This window comes from Phodopus roborovskii, unplaced genomic scaffold (assembly GCF_943737965.1).
Source record: "Phodopus roborovskii unplaced genomic scaffold, PHOROB, whole genome shotgun sequence".
NCBI lineage: Eukaryota > Metazoa > Chordata > Mammalia > Rodentia > Cricetidae > Phodopus > Phodopus roborovskii.
In genome coordinates, this window is record NW_026126469.1 from 18,197,688 (window position 1) to 18,213,731 (window position 16,044).

The following is a 16,044-nucleotide window of genomic DNA, read 5'->3' on the forward strand; positions in this document are numbered from 1 at the left end:
GCCTTTACAGGTGAATGGCCATGGTGCTCAACCAAATGTTAGTTCTGGGTCTGCCCAGACAGTTCATTACACATAAATACTCAAACTTAACTGCTTAACCATTTAAATTTTTGTGCCTAATTTGGTCTGCTAAAATGAAGATTATTAAATGAATGTTATTTTAGTATAGCAGACTTTTGTACTGACCAGATTCCCTTATTTTTACCTCCTATATTTTCAGTTTATGATTATTGATTTATTTGACTTTGTAAAGTACAGAATTTGAAAACTTAACATAAGGTGGGCAGGCTGACTCAGCAAGTAGGGCTCTTTGTGCCAAGCCTGATGACCAATCTGAGTTTAATTCCCCAGAACCCAGTGGGTAGAAGATGACAGCTGACTTCCACAGGGCCCTCTGACCTTCATTGTGTGCTGTGGCACACACACAGGAACACAAACACACACTCTCTGAACAAATGTAGAACCTAATGTGGGGCTCTTTTAAATAGCGCATGATTTTTGAAGCACAGTTCTTAGTAACCATTTTGATTTACTTTTGTATAAACACCTTGTATGTGGCTATGAGACCTTAAACAGTCATTCATGTATTTTCAGTTGTCCTTTCTTCACAGAGTGACAATTATACAAAGTTTTAACAACCAAAGTTTGATGAGCTTAATACATTTTTTTTACTTCGACATTTCTGTTTTGTTTCTCTTTTTGTTTGTTTGTTTGTTTGTTTGAGATGATGTCTCATATAGCCCAGCCAGTACTCAAACTCACCATGTAAGGTGATGACCTTGAATTCTTGCTCCTCCTGTCCCCACTTCCCAAGTATTCCTGCCAATACACCAGCTAACATTTCCTTACTTGTCTGAGAAAGGCAATGAAAAGATGCTATGACTGGAAATCATAACTCTTAGGTTTACTTTTAATTTGTCATTGGTTTACAAAATGTCCACAGCTGCATCAGTACTTTATAGTTCTCTTCTATGAGCAGAGTCATCCCCTGCCTGAGCTTTAGAAGGTGTATAGGCAGTAAGGTCTCATTTGAAGTTGTTTAAGGTCTCTAGAAGGAAGTCTGGACTCAGATCAACCTACTGACTGTTATGGTGCATAAACTACAGATGATGTATGTAGTCCTGTGTGTCAACATCTTTGGAAGCGTGCCTTCATATGTTGCTTTCCTGTGTATGTATTTGTGAAATGTGTCACTTGTGTACATTGTTTGTTTTTGACATTACTTCATTTTCTTCGCTTTCCCAGTGTCCCTTCCCATCCAGAAGGTCTCAGCACACTGATGATAGTGCCTTATTAGTGGTAAGAGAATGCACAATGAAGTTCATGTTGTTTCTGGCAGTTGTGCTTTTCACTCAGAATTGATGTAAATGCCATAAAACATGATGGGCACCATCACTAAATGCTTTACAAATAACCAGAACTATCTGTTTCCATTAACTTTGTGATCTAGCTAGGCTTCTAGAGTTTGAGTCATACACCTTTCCATTGCTTTCCAAAGGAAAACATTTGCATTGAGAACCCTACTTGCTTTATATGTATATCATAAGACATAATGCCATAATTAATTTTTTAATGCCTTTTCTAATTTTGAGGACATCTTGTTAATCATTAATTTGGCTCATGAGTCACCCCTGTGTGTTAAATGGAGTTCTGCACTCCATGACACTAATTATGTGGCAACCTATTTATTGTAATTTGTTTTTCATTGTTTTCATTTTTACAGAATGCCCTTCTACCCTCTTGCAGTATCACACATGCACACTGGCACTGGAAAAACCCACTGGTTGTAGAAGTGGGAACAAAAGCTTTATCTACAAGCTTAAAGTTTAAATATCTAATTTTGAAGGTTGTTCTTCCATGCTTATTTTTAACTCAGGAAAACATTAACTGCAGTATTGTCCTCTGATGCTTCATCCACCTATAGTGAACGGAACATGAAGGCTTTATTTCAAGTTTTTTGTGTCAGTCTTGGAAGAGAATTCTAACCATTTACAAAATTGCTTTTCCCATCATGTTTTATGTCTGTAGCAACTCCTCTCTTAAGTGCTAGAAACTGCCATCGTGTGTGCTGTCCAAATTACAGGTTTCAGTGTAAAGGTCTTTACAATGTAACTTGCATTGTTGCTCACATTTCTCTGTATTCTGCCATCTTCATTTCTGTTAAGATGGATAAAGTACATATTAACTCAGCAGTCTGAAAAGTGACCATGATGATGAGCCTCTGGAGTATTAGCATAAATTAACTACCACAAGGAGTGAAAATGTAATTCATAGTGAGGGTCTCTGATGCCAATTATTTCACTCAGTTCTCACAGCCACCTTAAAAAATAAGGTTAAACTCACTGCTGCTGAGTTAGTGAGGCACTGAATGCCTTACCCACGTGTGGCTTGTCCAAGGTTTCAAGCTGCTAAATCCAGAGCTGGGTTGGCATCTACATCAGACTAATCCAAGGCCTGTAGTAAATACCCATGCTGGATTGTCCTCCACGCTAAAGCTAAAGACATGATAGGAAGCCAAAGATGAGATTTAATAGCACATAGAGTAAGTGATAAAACTCTTGAGTGTTGAGGTGTTTTTGTCAAAAAAAAAAAAAAAGTAGAATTTGGAAAATCAGTAATAGCAAAATGCCCTTACCATGAAGTCTGAAATAGCCTTTAGCCACTATCAGTACACAAAATCTTGCATTTTGGTTGTTGGCCTGATTTCCTAAATTAGATGGCCTTGAAAACAAATAGTTTTGGTTATTGTAATGCCCTTCTGTATTTCCAACTCTTAGGGGGCTGGGCATGAGCAAGAGGTTTGCCTCAAGTTCAAGGCCATCCTGAACTTCGAGCCTAGTTCAAAGCATGCTTATGCTTGGACTGTGTGACAAGGCCCTCAAAAAACACAGAAATAGATAATAATTAATTTAAAAAGCAAAGTTTATACTTTTTTATGATAAACAGTATCATGCCAGGCATATGCCTTTAATCCCAGCACTCGGGAGGCAGGCAGGTGGATCTCTGTGAGTTTGAGACCAGCCTGGTCTATAAACAAGTTCCAGGATAGCCTCCAAATCCACAGAGAAACCCTCGGAAAACCAATAAAAAAGCTGGGCAGTGGAGAAGTAGGCATTCAAGGTCATCTACCCTATCTCAGAGAGAGAGAGTGTCAAATTTTTTAAGAGTCACATTTTTAATCTTTCTCTGATTGTCTCAAAATTGTTCTTCAAAGAGTTCATTTCATACAGTTCTTAAAGTGTACACTTTAAAATATAGCCTGAATGAAGCTTTGTGTGTTCTGGCTACTCTGTCTCTAACCTTATCTCTTGACTCACTCTAAATCATCTCTCTCTCTCTCTCTCTTTTTTTTTTTTTTTTTTTTTTTTTTTTTTTTTAGTTTTTCAAATCTGAAAAGCCCTGTCCTCAGATCTTTGTAATGCTGTTCTCTCTGCATGGACTTCTTTCTTCTCTTTACACTCTTTGACCTGTACTCGTTCATCAAGGATCTGCTTAAGCATCCCATCTTTGAAATGGCTTTTCTGGGGCCAGAGAGATGGTTCAGCAACTCAGAGCACTTGCTGCTTGCAGATGACTCAAGTTTGGTTCCCAGCACCCACGTGATGGCTCACAACTGTATGTGACTCCACTGCCAAAAGATATGATACCCTCTTCATACCCTCTTCTGACATTCAGCAGGCATCAGGCACACACATGATGCATATGGTAGACACACATACATTAAGACAAAACACTCATAAGTCATTATAGAGAGAGAGTTGGTGAGGCACTGTGATCATGAAGAGATGTCTTAGTGGGTAAAATACTTGCCTTCCATGCGTGAAGACCTGTGTATTATTTCAGCACCCCCTTTAAAAAGCCTGGTATGATGGTGCACACTTGTAACTCTAGTACTGGGGCTATGCAAGTGGATCCCTGGGGTCTGCTGGCCAGTTAGCCTGGCCTACTTGACAAACTCAGTGAGTAAAGCACTTGGAGTCCCTGGGACCCATATAACACTGAATACAGTAGTGCATCTGTAACCCCTGTTCTTCTGCAATGAGAGTGAATGCAGACAAACTCTCTGTAACCTGATTATGCAGCAGCTGATGCCAGAGAGACCCTGTCTCAAAAATGGAAGGAAGGTGAGGACCAAACCTTGAGGTTGTTCCCTGCCTTCACACGTGCATCATGGTACTACTATATCCCTACACACGTGAAGCTATTTTGCTAAAATCATAGATGTCTTAAGTTTTATTTCCATGCGAAATAATTTTTACTAAGAAATATCTTTTTTATTACAAGATGTCTGTACGGGAAACATGAGTTCTGAAACAGTTTGTCTTTATGTTCTCTGTGACTTACTAGAAGCTATAAAATTGATTCTAGATTAATGTGGCCTGAGGTCATGAGAGTATTCTGAATTATATAGGTGGAAAACTCTGCTGTGTAAATGGCTACATGATGCAGTTTTTCCCCAGGTCTTCTCTGTCAGCCAATTAGTATCTTAGTAAACAGTTTAAAAGTTGTTGATGGCCTTTTCTCTGCTCATTTTACTGCTTAGCTATGCCTGCCTGACATTTGCTAACTCAGATGCTGCCTTCTGTTTTTTCTCTTCCTTGTTTGAAATTTAGTCGCTGTCAGGCATGGATGGAGTAAGCTGCGTGGATACCTTGCCTCATTCTTCTGCCTTCACACCTCTCAAGGTATCTGTTACTGCACTAATGCACCAGGAAATTCCAGGAGGGCGGCAGAGGGTGTACAAGGGGGTCTTACATTTTCAGTGGATTGAAGTAACGGTGAGGCAGACTTAGGGATCTCCTGAAATATACCTAAGGTTAGGGAAGTATTAGCATTAGTTTCATCTGACTTGGCTAGTGAGAGCCAACATCAATCATTTATATACAGATTAAATGTGAAGTCACTCTGACTTTTTGCTGGAGGTGATTTGCTGCAGTTAATACACACTGTCAAATTAATTCTATTACCTAATATACACGCAAAATAATTTGAATCCACTCTGCACAAGTATAGTTGCCAAAAACCTCTATAGCGTTGGTTCTCAACCTGTGGGTTTTGACCCCTTTAGGGATTGAATGACCCTTTCACAGAGGTTGCATATCAGATATTATGTGCAATATAATCAGATTTACATTATGACTCATAAAGTAGCAAAATTACTGTCATGAAGTAGCAATGAAAATAATTTCATGGGGGGGGTTCACAACAGCAGTAACTGTATTAAAGGATTGCAGCATTAGGAAGGTTGAGGACTGCAGCTGTATAGGAAAGATTAGCCAATGGTGACCTCTGGCCACCTGTGTTTGTGTATTAGTTACTTTTCTCATGCCTATGACAAAATACCTGACAAAAAGAAGGGGGAAGGACTTCTTTTGCCTTGTGATTTCAGTCAATCATGGGGGAAGATGTGGTGGAGGTCACAGTAGTGAGAGTTTATGAAGGAGGTGCCTTGTGTCTCAGCAGAATAGAAGACTGGAAATGGGGCCAGGTTAGAACTTGCACATGAGCAGAACACATTCCAATTCTGAAAAGCCCTGTCTCCCTCTTTAGAGCTCTACTTTGGTAGCATTAATATTTAACCAATAGCAGAATGTTTAGCAAAATCAACACCATCGTTTCAGTAGTTATTCCTCTGTGCACAGTAAATGTTCTAAGATGAACTTCACATTTGATAAAGCAGATTTTTAAAAGCTTTCCAGATCTGGGCGGTGGCAGCATGCACCTTTAATCCCAGCATTTGGAAGACAGAGGGGTCTCTTGATGTCAGGGCCAACTTGGTCTCCAGAGTGAGTCCTACAACAGCCAGGAACTTGTTCCACAGGGAAACTCTGTCTCAAGGCAAACAAACAACAATAAAAAGTTTTCTAGAAAGTGTGTCTCCCTTCCATACCTGTCCAAATTCAGATGTGAGCAGCCTCCCTGTGTATCTGTAGCACACCCTCCCTCCAGGCCAGGTGGTCTAGTAGCTGGAATGAGTCTTCCTGCTGATGAGAAGGAGGACTAGCTGTACCAGAGCACTGACCACCACAGTGGCAGTCAGCATATTGTTTCCATGCTACACACAGTCTTCCACAGACCCAAAGCTGTCACTTTGAACTGTGAAAGCCTATGCTTGAATGCTGAAGACATCAAGGGAAAGGGTTTTGGTTACATAGACGTGTCCCTCAGTGTTGCACTTCTGTGGGTTCTCGGTAGTGGCCTTCAGTGCTATCCATGCTTAATGTGGGCTCTTTGGCATCAGGAAGAGTCATGTGCAACTGGATTCCTCACAGAAAAAAAAAGCTACAATTCCAGGACATCTCTCCCCTTGTACACTTTCAGGGTCACCACACTGACATGCAGCTCCCACTAGATGTCTCATTTGGGTTGATGGTGAATGCTCTGGTTATCATGTAGGTAATGGCCAGCTGCACAGCCATAGTTGCCCACAGGCAGGTTCCAATGTCGCCAGTCATTGTACTTTTGTACAGAAGGAAGAGTTTGTAGGCATATGAGGTGGCAAGGAGTTGGGCTATACAGAGTGGTTAAAGAAGTGAACATTTCTTTTCTAATTAGCTGAATTAGTTTGGTTTCCTTTTTGCATATAAACTTTATATCCACTTAGTTATTGCTCCATTTTTACACTTCTTTAATCCCAGTACTCTGGAGGCATAGGCAAGCAGATCTCCACAAATGTGAGGGCAGCCTGCTCTATGTAGAATTCCAAGAAAGGATTATATAGAAAGCTCCTGCCACATAAAACCAAAAAGAAATGTTGGTACTCAAATATTCTAGAAAATATGTGTCATTCTCTCCTCTCTCTCTCTCTCTCTCTCTCTCTCTCTCTCTCTCTCTCTCTCTCTCTCTCTGTGTGTGTGTGTGTGTGTGTGTGTGTGTGTGTGTGTGTGTGTGTGTGTGTGTGTGTGTGGTGTGGTGTTGTGGATTGAACCCAGAACATGTTATATAAGCATCTACCACTAAGCCACACTCTAGCAATTATCTATCATGTTTTAAATACATTTTTAACAGAAATTAAGAAATAGTCATCACACTTTGAGGTTGCATTTTACTTAAGAAACTATATTAGAGTGAGGAGGTGGTAGCTCATGCCTTTAATCCCAGTGCTCGAGAAGCAGAGGCAGGTGGATTTCAGTGAGTTCAAGGAAGTGAGTTCCAGGATAGTCAAGACTGTTAAACAGAGAAACCTTGTCTGGGGGCGGGGGGCTGTATTAGAGGGGCTAGAGAGATGGCTCAGTGGTTAAGAGCACTGGCTGCTCTTCCAGAGGACCTGGGTTCAGTTCCTAACAACTGCATGACAGCTCACAACTGTTGTAACTCCAGTTCCAGAGCATATTGCACATAAAATAAATAAAATTAAAAAAAGAAACTATATTAAATAAGATTTCTCTTTCTGGTGTATTTCCCAATAGTCATTTTTGCTTTAGGATGGTCCTTTCCCATGTTGTTTGGAGAGGTCAGTTAGATCTTTAGAGAATGAATTACATAAATAGAACTAAGCAAAAAATTTATCTTTTTAAGAAAAAATAGAAAATCAATTTCACTAAACTTTTCATTTCTAAACTTAGTTTTGAAGGGAAAATTGCATAGCTTCCTCACATTCCCTAAATTACTAAAATGTGGGAATTGTCCTTTCTTGGGTAGTAACTGTTGATATTATCTGTTTCTCCACAGAGTGACAACAGAGTTACTGTCACCTCAAGCTTTACTACGACAGAGACAGGTAATAGATACAAAAGTGCTATATCTATTTTTGGGGGCCAAGGGGGGCAGTCTTGTTGTATAACCAAGGCTAGCCAGAACTAATGGGTCTCCTGCCTCATCCTCCCAAGTACTGGGATTACAACAGGCATCTGTCACCAGGCTCACCACATCACAGTTATTCTTTACCAGGATTTCTTTGTGTGTATGTGTGTGTGTCATAGAGAGAGAGAGACAGAGAGAGAGGAAGGGAGACAGGCAGACACAGAAAGAGACAAATAGAGATGACCATCTCAGTGACCCAGCCTGGCTTGTTACTTGGTGTAAAGAGAGGTAACTGTGTGATTGTCCTGCTTCTGCCGCCAGCTGCAGAGCATTAGCTGTGCCACCACGCCTGGTTCTGGTAGTTCTGGGGAGCAAACTGATCAAACCCAGGGCTTTATGAATGCCAGGCAAACACTCTACCAATTGAGTCACAGCCTTATCCCTCTTTACCAGGATTTCTTTTTTTTTTTTTTTTTTTTTAACTAGTTAGCTATTTGGTAAGGAATAATGAATAGGAATTAGCAGGGCTATAGAATTGCAAGAGGCTAAGTTCAGTGTATTAACTTTTAACCTGCCTTTGTTGATATACTAAAAATAACAGAACTTTAAAAATAAATACACAACTTTTCCCTTATACATGAGAGTTTTTCATTAATGAATAGAATCATCATTTTATATCATACCATGTTTGATTCGATTTTCCTTTTGTGCTAGTAATCGGATTTTTGTGACATTTGTCTACATCGTCTTTGATTTGTTTCCCATTTCCTTTAACATCATCTTGCTTTTCCATGCTGATATAGTCCATCATTCCCCTGCATATTCTTTTCCTGCTGCCACCCAGAGAAATCAGCCCCAGCGCCCTGAAAGCTTCCTTTTCCGAGCTGCCGTTAGGGCAGAAACTAATAAAGGTGAGTGGTGGCTATTTTGAAGGCATGGCAGAGTGGGGAATGGCTTTACGCAGTGTTGTGATGTGACCTCTTACATGCTTTTCAGCCACACACCTAGCTGCATGTTGGCAAAAGTTAGCTCTACAAGTGTATGTAACCTCACTGACATTAAATCAGGAGCATCTTGGGTTTTTTGTGTGGATTAGAAACTTTCTCAGTACCATTTAAAATATGTTTTATGGTGTTTCAACTGTGCATGATGGTACATACCAATAATCCCTGCATTTAGAGGCTGAGGCAGAATTAATTTTAAGGCTAGCCCAGGCTGTATCACAACATCCTCTCTCAAAAGCCAAAACCAAAAACATATTGAACAAATAAATTAAAGAACATTCTTCTCTTACAATGAACTCTTTCTCAGATCTTTCTCTATTGACAAACTATTGAACTTTTTTCTTTTTGGTTTTTCGAGACAAGGTTTCTCTGTATTGCTTTGGAGCATGTCCTGGAACCAGCTCTGTAGACCAGGTTGGCCTCTGCCTCCTGAGTGCTGGGATTAAAGGCGTGTGCCACCAACACTCAGCTTGACAAACTATTGAACTTTTATGTACCTATTACCAACAGTTTTACTTTGAGAAATAGGCACATGTTTAGAACAAAAAAAAGATACAAAAACATTCATAGCAACATTATTTATAATGGTGCCAAATTGAATGTTCACAAGTAAGAAGGGAATGAACATTGATGTATCTATATAATGAAATGTCATGAAAGTAATGAAAATGATACAACAATACTGATATATCTAGAATGTACAGTACTGATAGATACCTTTAGTGTTGATCAAAAGAAGCCATACACAAAGAATTTATACAGTATGGTTTAATTTATAGACAGTTCTCAAAAATGGACAAAATCTATGGTGCTGAAAGTGAGGATACTGGTACTCTGTGCTCTAATGGGCAGAGAATATGCAAGTGGCTTTGAAGTGTAAGTAAATTTCACTTATAGCATTTAGCCATTTCATTTTGTGACAATAATTTATTGGCCTCTATTTAGAACTGTGTAATTTTACATATATGTTATATTTTTCAACAAAATCATTTGTAAATGAATAATTCAAACTGCCATTATAATTATATATTTGAAATTTTCATCTGCAGTGGGTCTTTAGCTACTGCCTTAGTTAGGGTTTCTATTGCTATGAAGAGACACTATGTCCACAGCTACTCTTATGAAGGAAAATGATCGAGGTGGTGGCTCGTTTTAGAGGTGGTTTTAGAGGTATCATCTATTATCATCATGGCAGGGAGCATGACAGCATGCAGGCAGATACGGTGCTGGAGAAGGAGCTGCTACGTGTTGATATACAGGCAGCAGGAAGTAGACTGTGACATTGGGTATAGCTTGAGCATAGGAGACCTCAAAGCCACCTGCACAGTAACACACTTCCTCTAACAAAGTCACTCCCAATCTTGCTATTCCCTATGGGGGCCATTTCTTTTAAACACCACAGCTGCTAACCATCCCACTACCCCTCTTCAGTTTGCTCAGTAAATCTGTTTTCTTTCTTATAATAATACTTTTTTTTAAACTTTATTATGTTACTTTCTGTGTATAGGTGTTTTATGTTCATGTATGTATGTCCACCATGTATTCAAGGAGGTCAGAATAAAGCATTAAATCCCCTGGAACTTGTTACAAGTACTTATGAACCACCACATGGACACTGGGAAGTAAAACTGGGTCCTTTGTTGACAAGATAAGCAAGTTCTCTTAACCACTAAGCCATCTCTCCCAGCCCCAGATGATACTTTTAAAATGTCATTCCAGAAAGTAGAAAGCACTGTACTGGCATGGAAACTTGCCAGACAATGTATTTCCTAGCACTAGCAGCTGACCTTTCCATCTCTCGTGTTTTCCAGCTCGTGCATCACCCCTTCTCCTGTCTTCTGCACCTGCAACTGGCCCTGCAGACCCTGTAACAAGACAGAGGGAAGAAGAGCTGAAATCAATAGATCAACTACGCAAAGTGTGTACACTATCTTTGCAGTGTCATTTCTGTAGTCTATAACCATGTGTTTACATGCTCACGTCCGCCATTACCATAAAGTCAGTGCATTGTTTGCTGTGTTTTTTTGATAAATGTAAGAAATTTTACTATTGAGGAAATTCTTTTAAACTTTTTATTGAGAAAATTAGATGAATAATTTTTAAAGCTCATGTCATAGCCATGTTCATTTTTATTTTTCCCATTTCTGTTTTTCATCATGTTAAAAGGGAATCTCAGAGGAGTAGCTACAATGCGTAAGTGCCAGATGTGGCATGGTGGTCCACAAGTGTAACCACTCAGTAATCTGAGGTAACAGGATCACCAGTTTGAGACCAGATTGTGCTACACAGTGAGACCCTTCCTTAAAAGAGAGAGGATTTGTGTGCATGGGCACATTCTCACACCACATGTACATGCTGAGGGATTAGAATTAAACAAGAATCCAGTTTGGTTTCGTTTTTGTTTGTTGAGAAAAGTCCTAACTGTGTCATTCAGGCTGGCCTTGATCACTCAGTTTTCTTCCCCATGCCTCTCTATTCTGGAATCACAGGCACACACCACCATTTCCAGACTCGGTGGTTTCCCAAGTCATAAAATGATAATCTTTAAGTTATTGACCTGAGTTAGAAGGAAAACAGGGGCTGGAGTAAGTTATTTCCTTTTTTCTAGAGTTTGTTTTGTTTTTACTTTGTTTTTGTTTTGAGACAAGGTCTTACTTTATGGCCATGGCCAGCCTGGAACTCACTGTGGCACCCAGGTGGGCATCAAACTTACTGTAGTCCTTCTGCTCACCAAGCATTGTAAATACTGGGGTTACAGGCATATATCACCGTGTCCAGTTTTTTTCTGGATTTCCATTGTTTCAGTTTTACATCCTATATAATAATCAGTCTTTAATTAATGCATGACATTTCCTATTCTTACAGCATATTGAGTACCGATTAAAAGTATCTCTGCCCTGTGATCTTGGAGCAGCTCTAACTGATGGTGTTGTACTTTGCCACTTGGCCAATCATGTTCGGCCTCGATCTGTCCCAAGCATTCATGTCCCATCTCCAGCCGTGGTAAGTTGTAGTGCCAGGCAACGTTGACTATTAAATTGCTTTTCAGTTCAGTGGTGTCATTGTGCTAGAAACTAGCAATGCAGATACAAAGAGCCCAGTCTTCACCTTTTTGTTCTCACAGCATGTATTGACAATTGTAAGAGGTGTGTAAGAAGTGTGCTGTGAGGATACTAAAAGGAGACTGGTTAACTCTGCCTAGAGAATTCAGAGAAACCTTCTAGAGGAAAAGTTGAACTAATCCAATTCTGAAGTATAAGAAGGAATTGGCCAGCTAGCAACTTAAATAATAGAGTTGTTCAGTTGTTGAAAGTAGATCACCCACAGGGTGAATGTGTGGGTATAGATGACAGTGGTTCTAAGTAGAGGAATTAGACTATATGCTCAAAACAGTTGCATACCTTGCTAACTTGGGGAATACACTACCTCTTAGAAATTTGTATCAGGACCTATGGACATTATCTTTTACATTTTTAGCCATCCTCCCTTTCCTAGGATTATTTTTTTAATTACATATATGTGTATATCTGAATATGGGTCTGTATATATGACTGCTCTTCTGGCAGAGTCTAGAAGGGGGTGTCAGATCCCATGGAGCTAGACTTACAGATGGTTGTGAGCTGCTGTGTGGGTGGTTGAACTCTGGTCCTCTGGGAAAGTGATATTCACTCTTACCTTATGAGCCATCTCTCCAGCCCTTAATATCACCTTCTTAAAATGAGTTTGTTTTTGCCATACATGCTTATTAATGCTTTAGGTATAATTTAAGAGGGTTTCCTTATACTTTAAGAAAAAAATGTTGATAACCAGGTAGAAGTGGTGCACCCTTTAATCCTAGCACCCTGGAGGCAGAGGCAGGAAGATCTTCGTGATTTTGAGGCCAGCCTGGTCTACAAAGTGAGTTCCAGGATAGCCAGGGATACATAAAGAAACCCCCTGTCTTGAAAAGGGAAAAATAAATGTTTTTAAAATCTATGTTTGTGCACATGTACACATATGCTTAAAATAGTTTATGTGTATCACATGTGTGCAGGAGTCCATCTAAGCCAAAAAAAAAAAAAAAAAAAGGGGGCATTAGATTCCCTGGAACTAAAGTTAACAGTGTCTGTGAGCTGTCATATGGGTACTGTGAACCAAACCCATCATTCTGGCCCAATACTTTAAATGAAATTTTCAATGAAAGCAAATTTTTAAAATACAGTTTTTGAGCCAACTGTGGTAGCTCACACCTTTAATCCTAGCACTTGGGAGGCAGAGGCAGGTAGATCGCTGTGAGTTCAAGGCCAGCCTCGTCAGTTCAGACCAGCCAGGGCTGCATAGTGAGATCCATCTCAAAACCAAAAACAAACAAATACTGAGTTTTGAGCTGGTGACATGGCTCAGCAGGTAGAGCCTGTCACACGAGACTGACCACCAGAGCTGGATCTTAGAGCCCACTCTGCAGAGTTGTTCTCTGACCTCCCTGTGGCACACGTGCCCCACACACTGTGTGCACACACACTATAACAAATGTTTCATTAAAAGTTTTAAGCTGGACATGGTGGGTCATGCCTGTAATTCAAGCACTCAGGAGTTTGAGGCAGGAGGATCAGGTACTCAAGACTACCCTGGCCTATACAGCAAGTTTAAAGCCAGCTGTGCTACATGATACCCTGCCTTAAAAATAAAGTTTCCAATGCCTGAAAAAGTGTTTGAATCATTTTAAATACACAGAATTATATATCTTTTGCTCTTTTCAGTTCAAATCTCATATTCAGTATAGGCTCTACATTATACAAATAAAAGAGGCTAGACTTTGCTGCCAAAAATCATGTCATGCCATTGGCAGTTCTGGGAAAACTTTTGGAGATAGTGGCTTCCTGTAAGATTTACTGCTTTAGATGAAACTGATTCCCGCAGTCTAGAGTAAGTGATGGAGAGGCTGCATCCTGCATCCCACTGATGGATGTGACCTTCTCAGACAGCAGGTGTTCTTCCAAGTAAGGTGCTACTAGTAGTCCTCATGTGATAGCAGTGTGTACTGAGTGCTCACTCTCTCCCCTTCTCACCTTACCCCATGTCCCCTTCCCTCGGTCCTTCATTTTCATATGAGCTATAGGAAATTGCATTTGAACCAGTTTTTAATTAGCAGCATTAACTGTTTTACCCTTGCTTTTGCACAGAAACATGATTTTTTTTTTTCCTTCTTATAGCAAGGTTATGGCTATTCTTCCGTAAATATTAATATTTCAGAAACAGGTTTCCCTCTTTTGTGAAACAGAGTGCTCATGGCTGCTTCTCTTGCTTATCTCCTCTGCTGAACTCAGACCAGGTCTTGACCAGTCTTGACCACTTCATAGGAAGAAATGCTAATAGTTCTTGCCTTTGATTCTTGCTCTGTGAGGCAGAGAGAAAGAAGGTGGCATGTGGAGAGAATTTCTAGCCTAGACAGGTACACCAGAGTGAGGCAGTTGGTCCTGTTGGATTTGGGAGTTTTGGTTTTCTGAGACATGTTCTCACTATGTAGTCCTGGGCAAACACAAAACCATGTAGACCAGTCTGGCTACAAACTCACAGAAACCCACCTATGTCACTCTACCCAGCTATTTTTTCTCATTCAGCCAATGCTGGCTTTGAACTCCCTGCCTGAACCATCTACATTCTGGAGTTTGAGGCATGCCCAACCGCACTGGCTCTGCATGCTCTTTCTTTGCAGAATTGTGAAAACTGGGTCCTTTGCTCAGGAGCTTCTCCTAGCTGCTTCCCCTCAGTTCACCTTACCTTCCTCTGGAGCTGAAGAGACCGCACATCTCCCTTATTTTTCCTGGCACAAGCAGCAGCAGCAGCAGAGGCGGTGCCAGTGTGAAGTAGCAGGTGGAGAAGCCCAGGCCTTGGTTTCTGTTCTCATCTGTCAGGAGATCATGATCCTAGCGTTTATGTTCCATCTTTCTCCCACTTTTTTTTTTTTTTTGAGTTAAGAATTTGGCACTGGCAGGAAAGGGAGCTGTACTGGTTTACAGCTTCCTGTCAACTTGACACAAGCCAGTGTCGTCTGGGAAGAGGAACCTCAGCTGAGAAAACACCTCTACCAGATTGGCCTGTAAACAAGTCTGTGTTCCATTCTCTTGATTAATGATGGATGTAAGGTCCCAGCCTGTTAGGGACAGTCCTACCCGTGGGTAGGTGGTCCTAGGTTGTATAAGAGAGCAAGGCGAGCAAACCTTGGGCAGAAAGCAAGCCAATTAAACATAATTCTTCCATGGTCTCTGCTGTAGCCCTGATTCTAGGTTCCCATCCTTCTTGAGTTCCTGCTTGGTTTCTCCTGATGGCTTATAAAGTGTAAAATGGACTAGACCCTTTTCTCCCCAAGACACATGTGGTCATGGTGTGGCTGACGGCAGTAGAAAGCACAGAGAAACCCTGTCTCGAAAAATCAAAAACAAAACTACATAGTCCCTACAAACATCTGTCTTCCATACCCAATACTTGAACATCATTTTAGAATATGAAATTTCTATTTTTCTTACATTGTGTTCCATGATAACTAAGTAGGTAAGAAACAAAACTTTAAGAGGATATAGGATGCCTCTTTATTTTTAGTCTTTACAAATCTTTACAGAAAAGTAAGCTCACTGGTTAGTAATTAAGGGAATTTTCTGCATTAATCATTCTCCTTTAAAGTAGCTTTGTAGCCATCATTAAGACTTTCTGTTCATTTGTTGTTTGTTTGTTTTTCAAGATAGGGTTTCTCTGTGTAGCTCTGGCTGTCCTGGTACTCATTTTGTAGACAAGCTGGCCTCAAACTCACAGAGATCCGCTTGCCTCTGCCTCCCAAGTGCTGGGATTAAAGGCATTTGCCACCACCACCCGGCCATTAAGACTTTTTTAATTTCCAAAGTGTCTAATGAGGTTAAATGTAAAAGATAGGGCTGGGGTTAAGAGCACTGGCTGTTCTTGCAGAGGACTAAGTTCAATTCCCAGCAGTCACATGGTGGCTCACACCTGTCCATAACTCCATTTCCCAAGGACCCAGTGTCTTCCTCTGGATTCTCTAGGCATAGCATGCACATGATGTACGGATGGATATACATGCAGACGGAACACTTATACCTGGAAAATTAATATTTTAAAATAGAACCAGGCAGTGGGTGGTGGTGGCACATGCCTTTAATTCCAGCACTCCAGAGGCAGAGGCAGGTGAATCTCTGTGAGTTTGAGGCCAGCCTGGTCCACAGAGTAAGTACTAAGCCAGCCAGAGCTATGTAGTGAGACACTGCCTCAAAAAGTAATAAACTGATGGGTATAAGTGGCATATGGC

The 16,044-nt window shown here is 40.5% G+C and overlaps 1 protein-coding gene across 6 annotated transcripts in view; it reads left to right on the forward strand.

Moving 5' to 3' along the window:
• The window catches only part of Lrch3 (leucine rich repeats and calponin homology domain containing 3), an 88,512-nt gene that overhangs the window by 62,190 nt on the left and 10,278 nt on the right, over positions 1-16,044 (forward strand). For 2 of the 6 annotated variants that reach the window (XM_051191366.1, XM_051191365.1), the window contains exons 14-19: positions 1,246-1,299; positions 4,614-4,685; positions 7,672-7,720; positions 8,547-8,654; positions 10,559-10,665; positions 11,613-11,750. In XM_051191366.1, coding sequence (XP_051047323.1) covers positions 1,246-1,299; positions 4,614-4,685; positions 7,672-7,720; positions 8,547-8,654; positions 10,559-10,665; positions 11,613-11,750 — 528 coding nt within the window. The remainder of the gene's footprint in view (positions 1-1,245; positions 1,300-4,613; positions 4,686-7,671; positions 7,721-8,546; positions 8,655-10,558; positions 10,666-11,612; positions 11,751-16,044) is intronic. The other 4 variants (XM_051191369.1, XM_051191368.1, XM_051191367.1 and 1 more) reach the window with 3 other exon arrangements.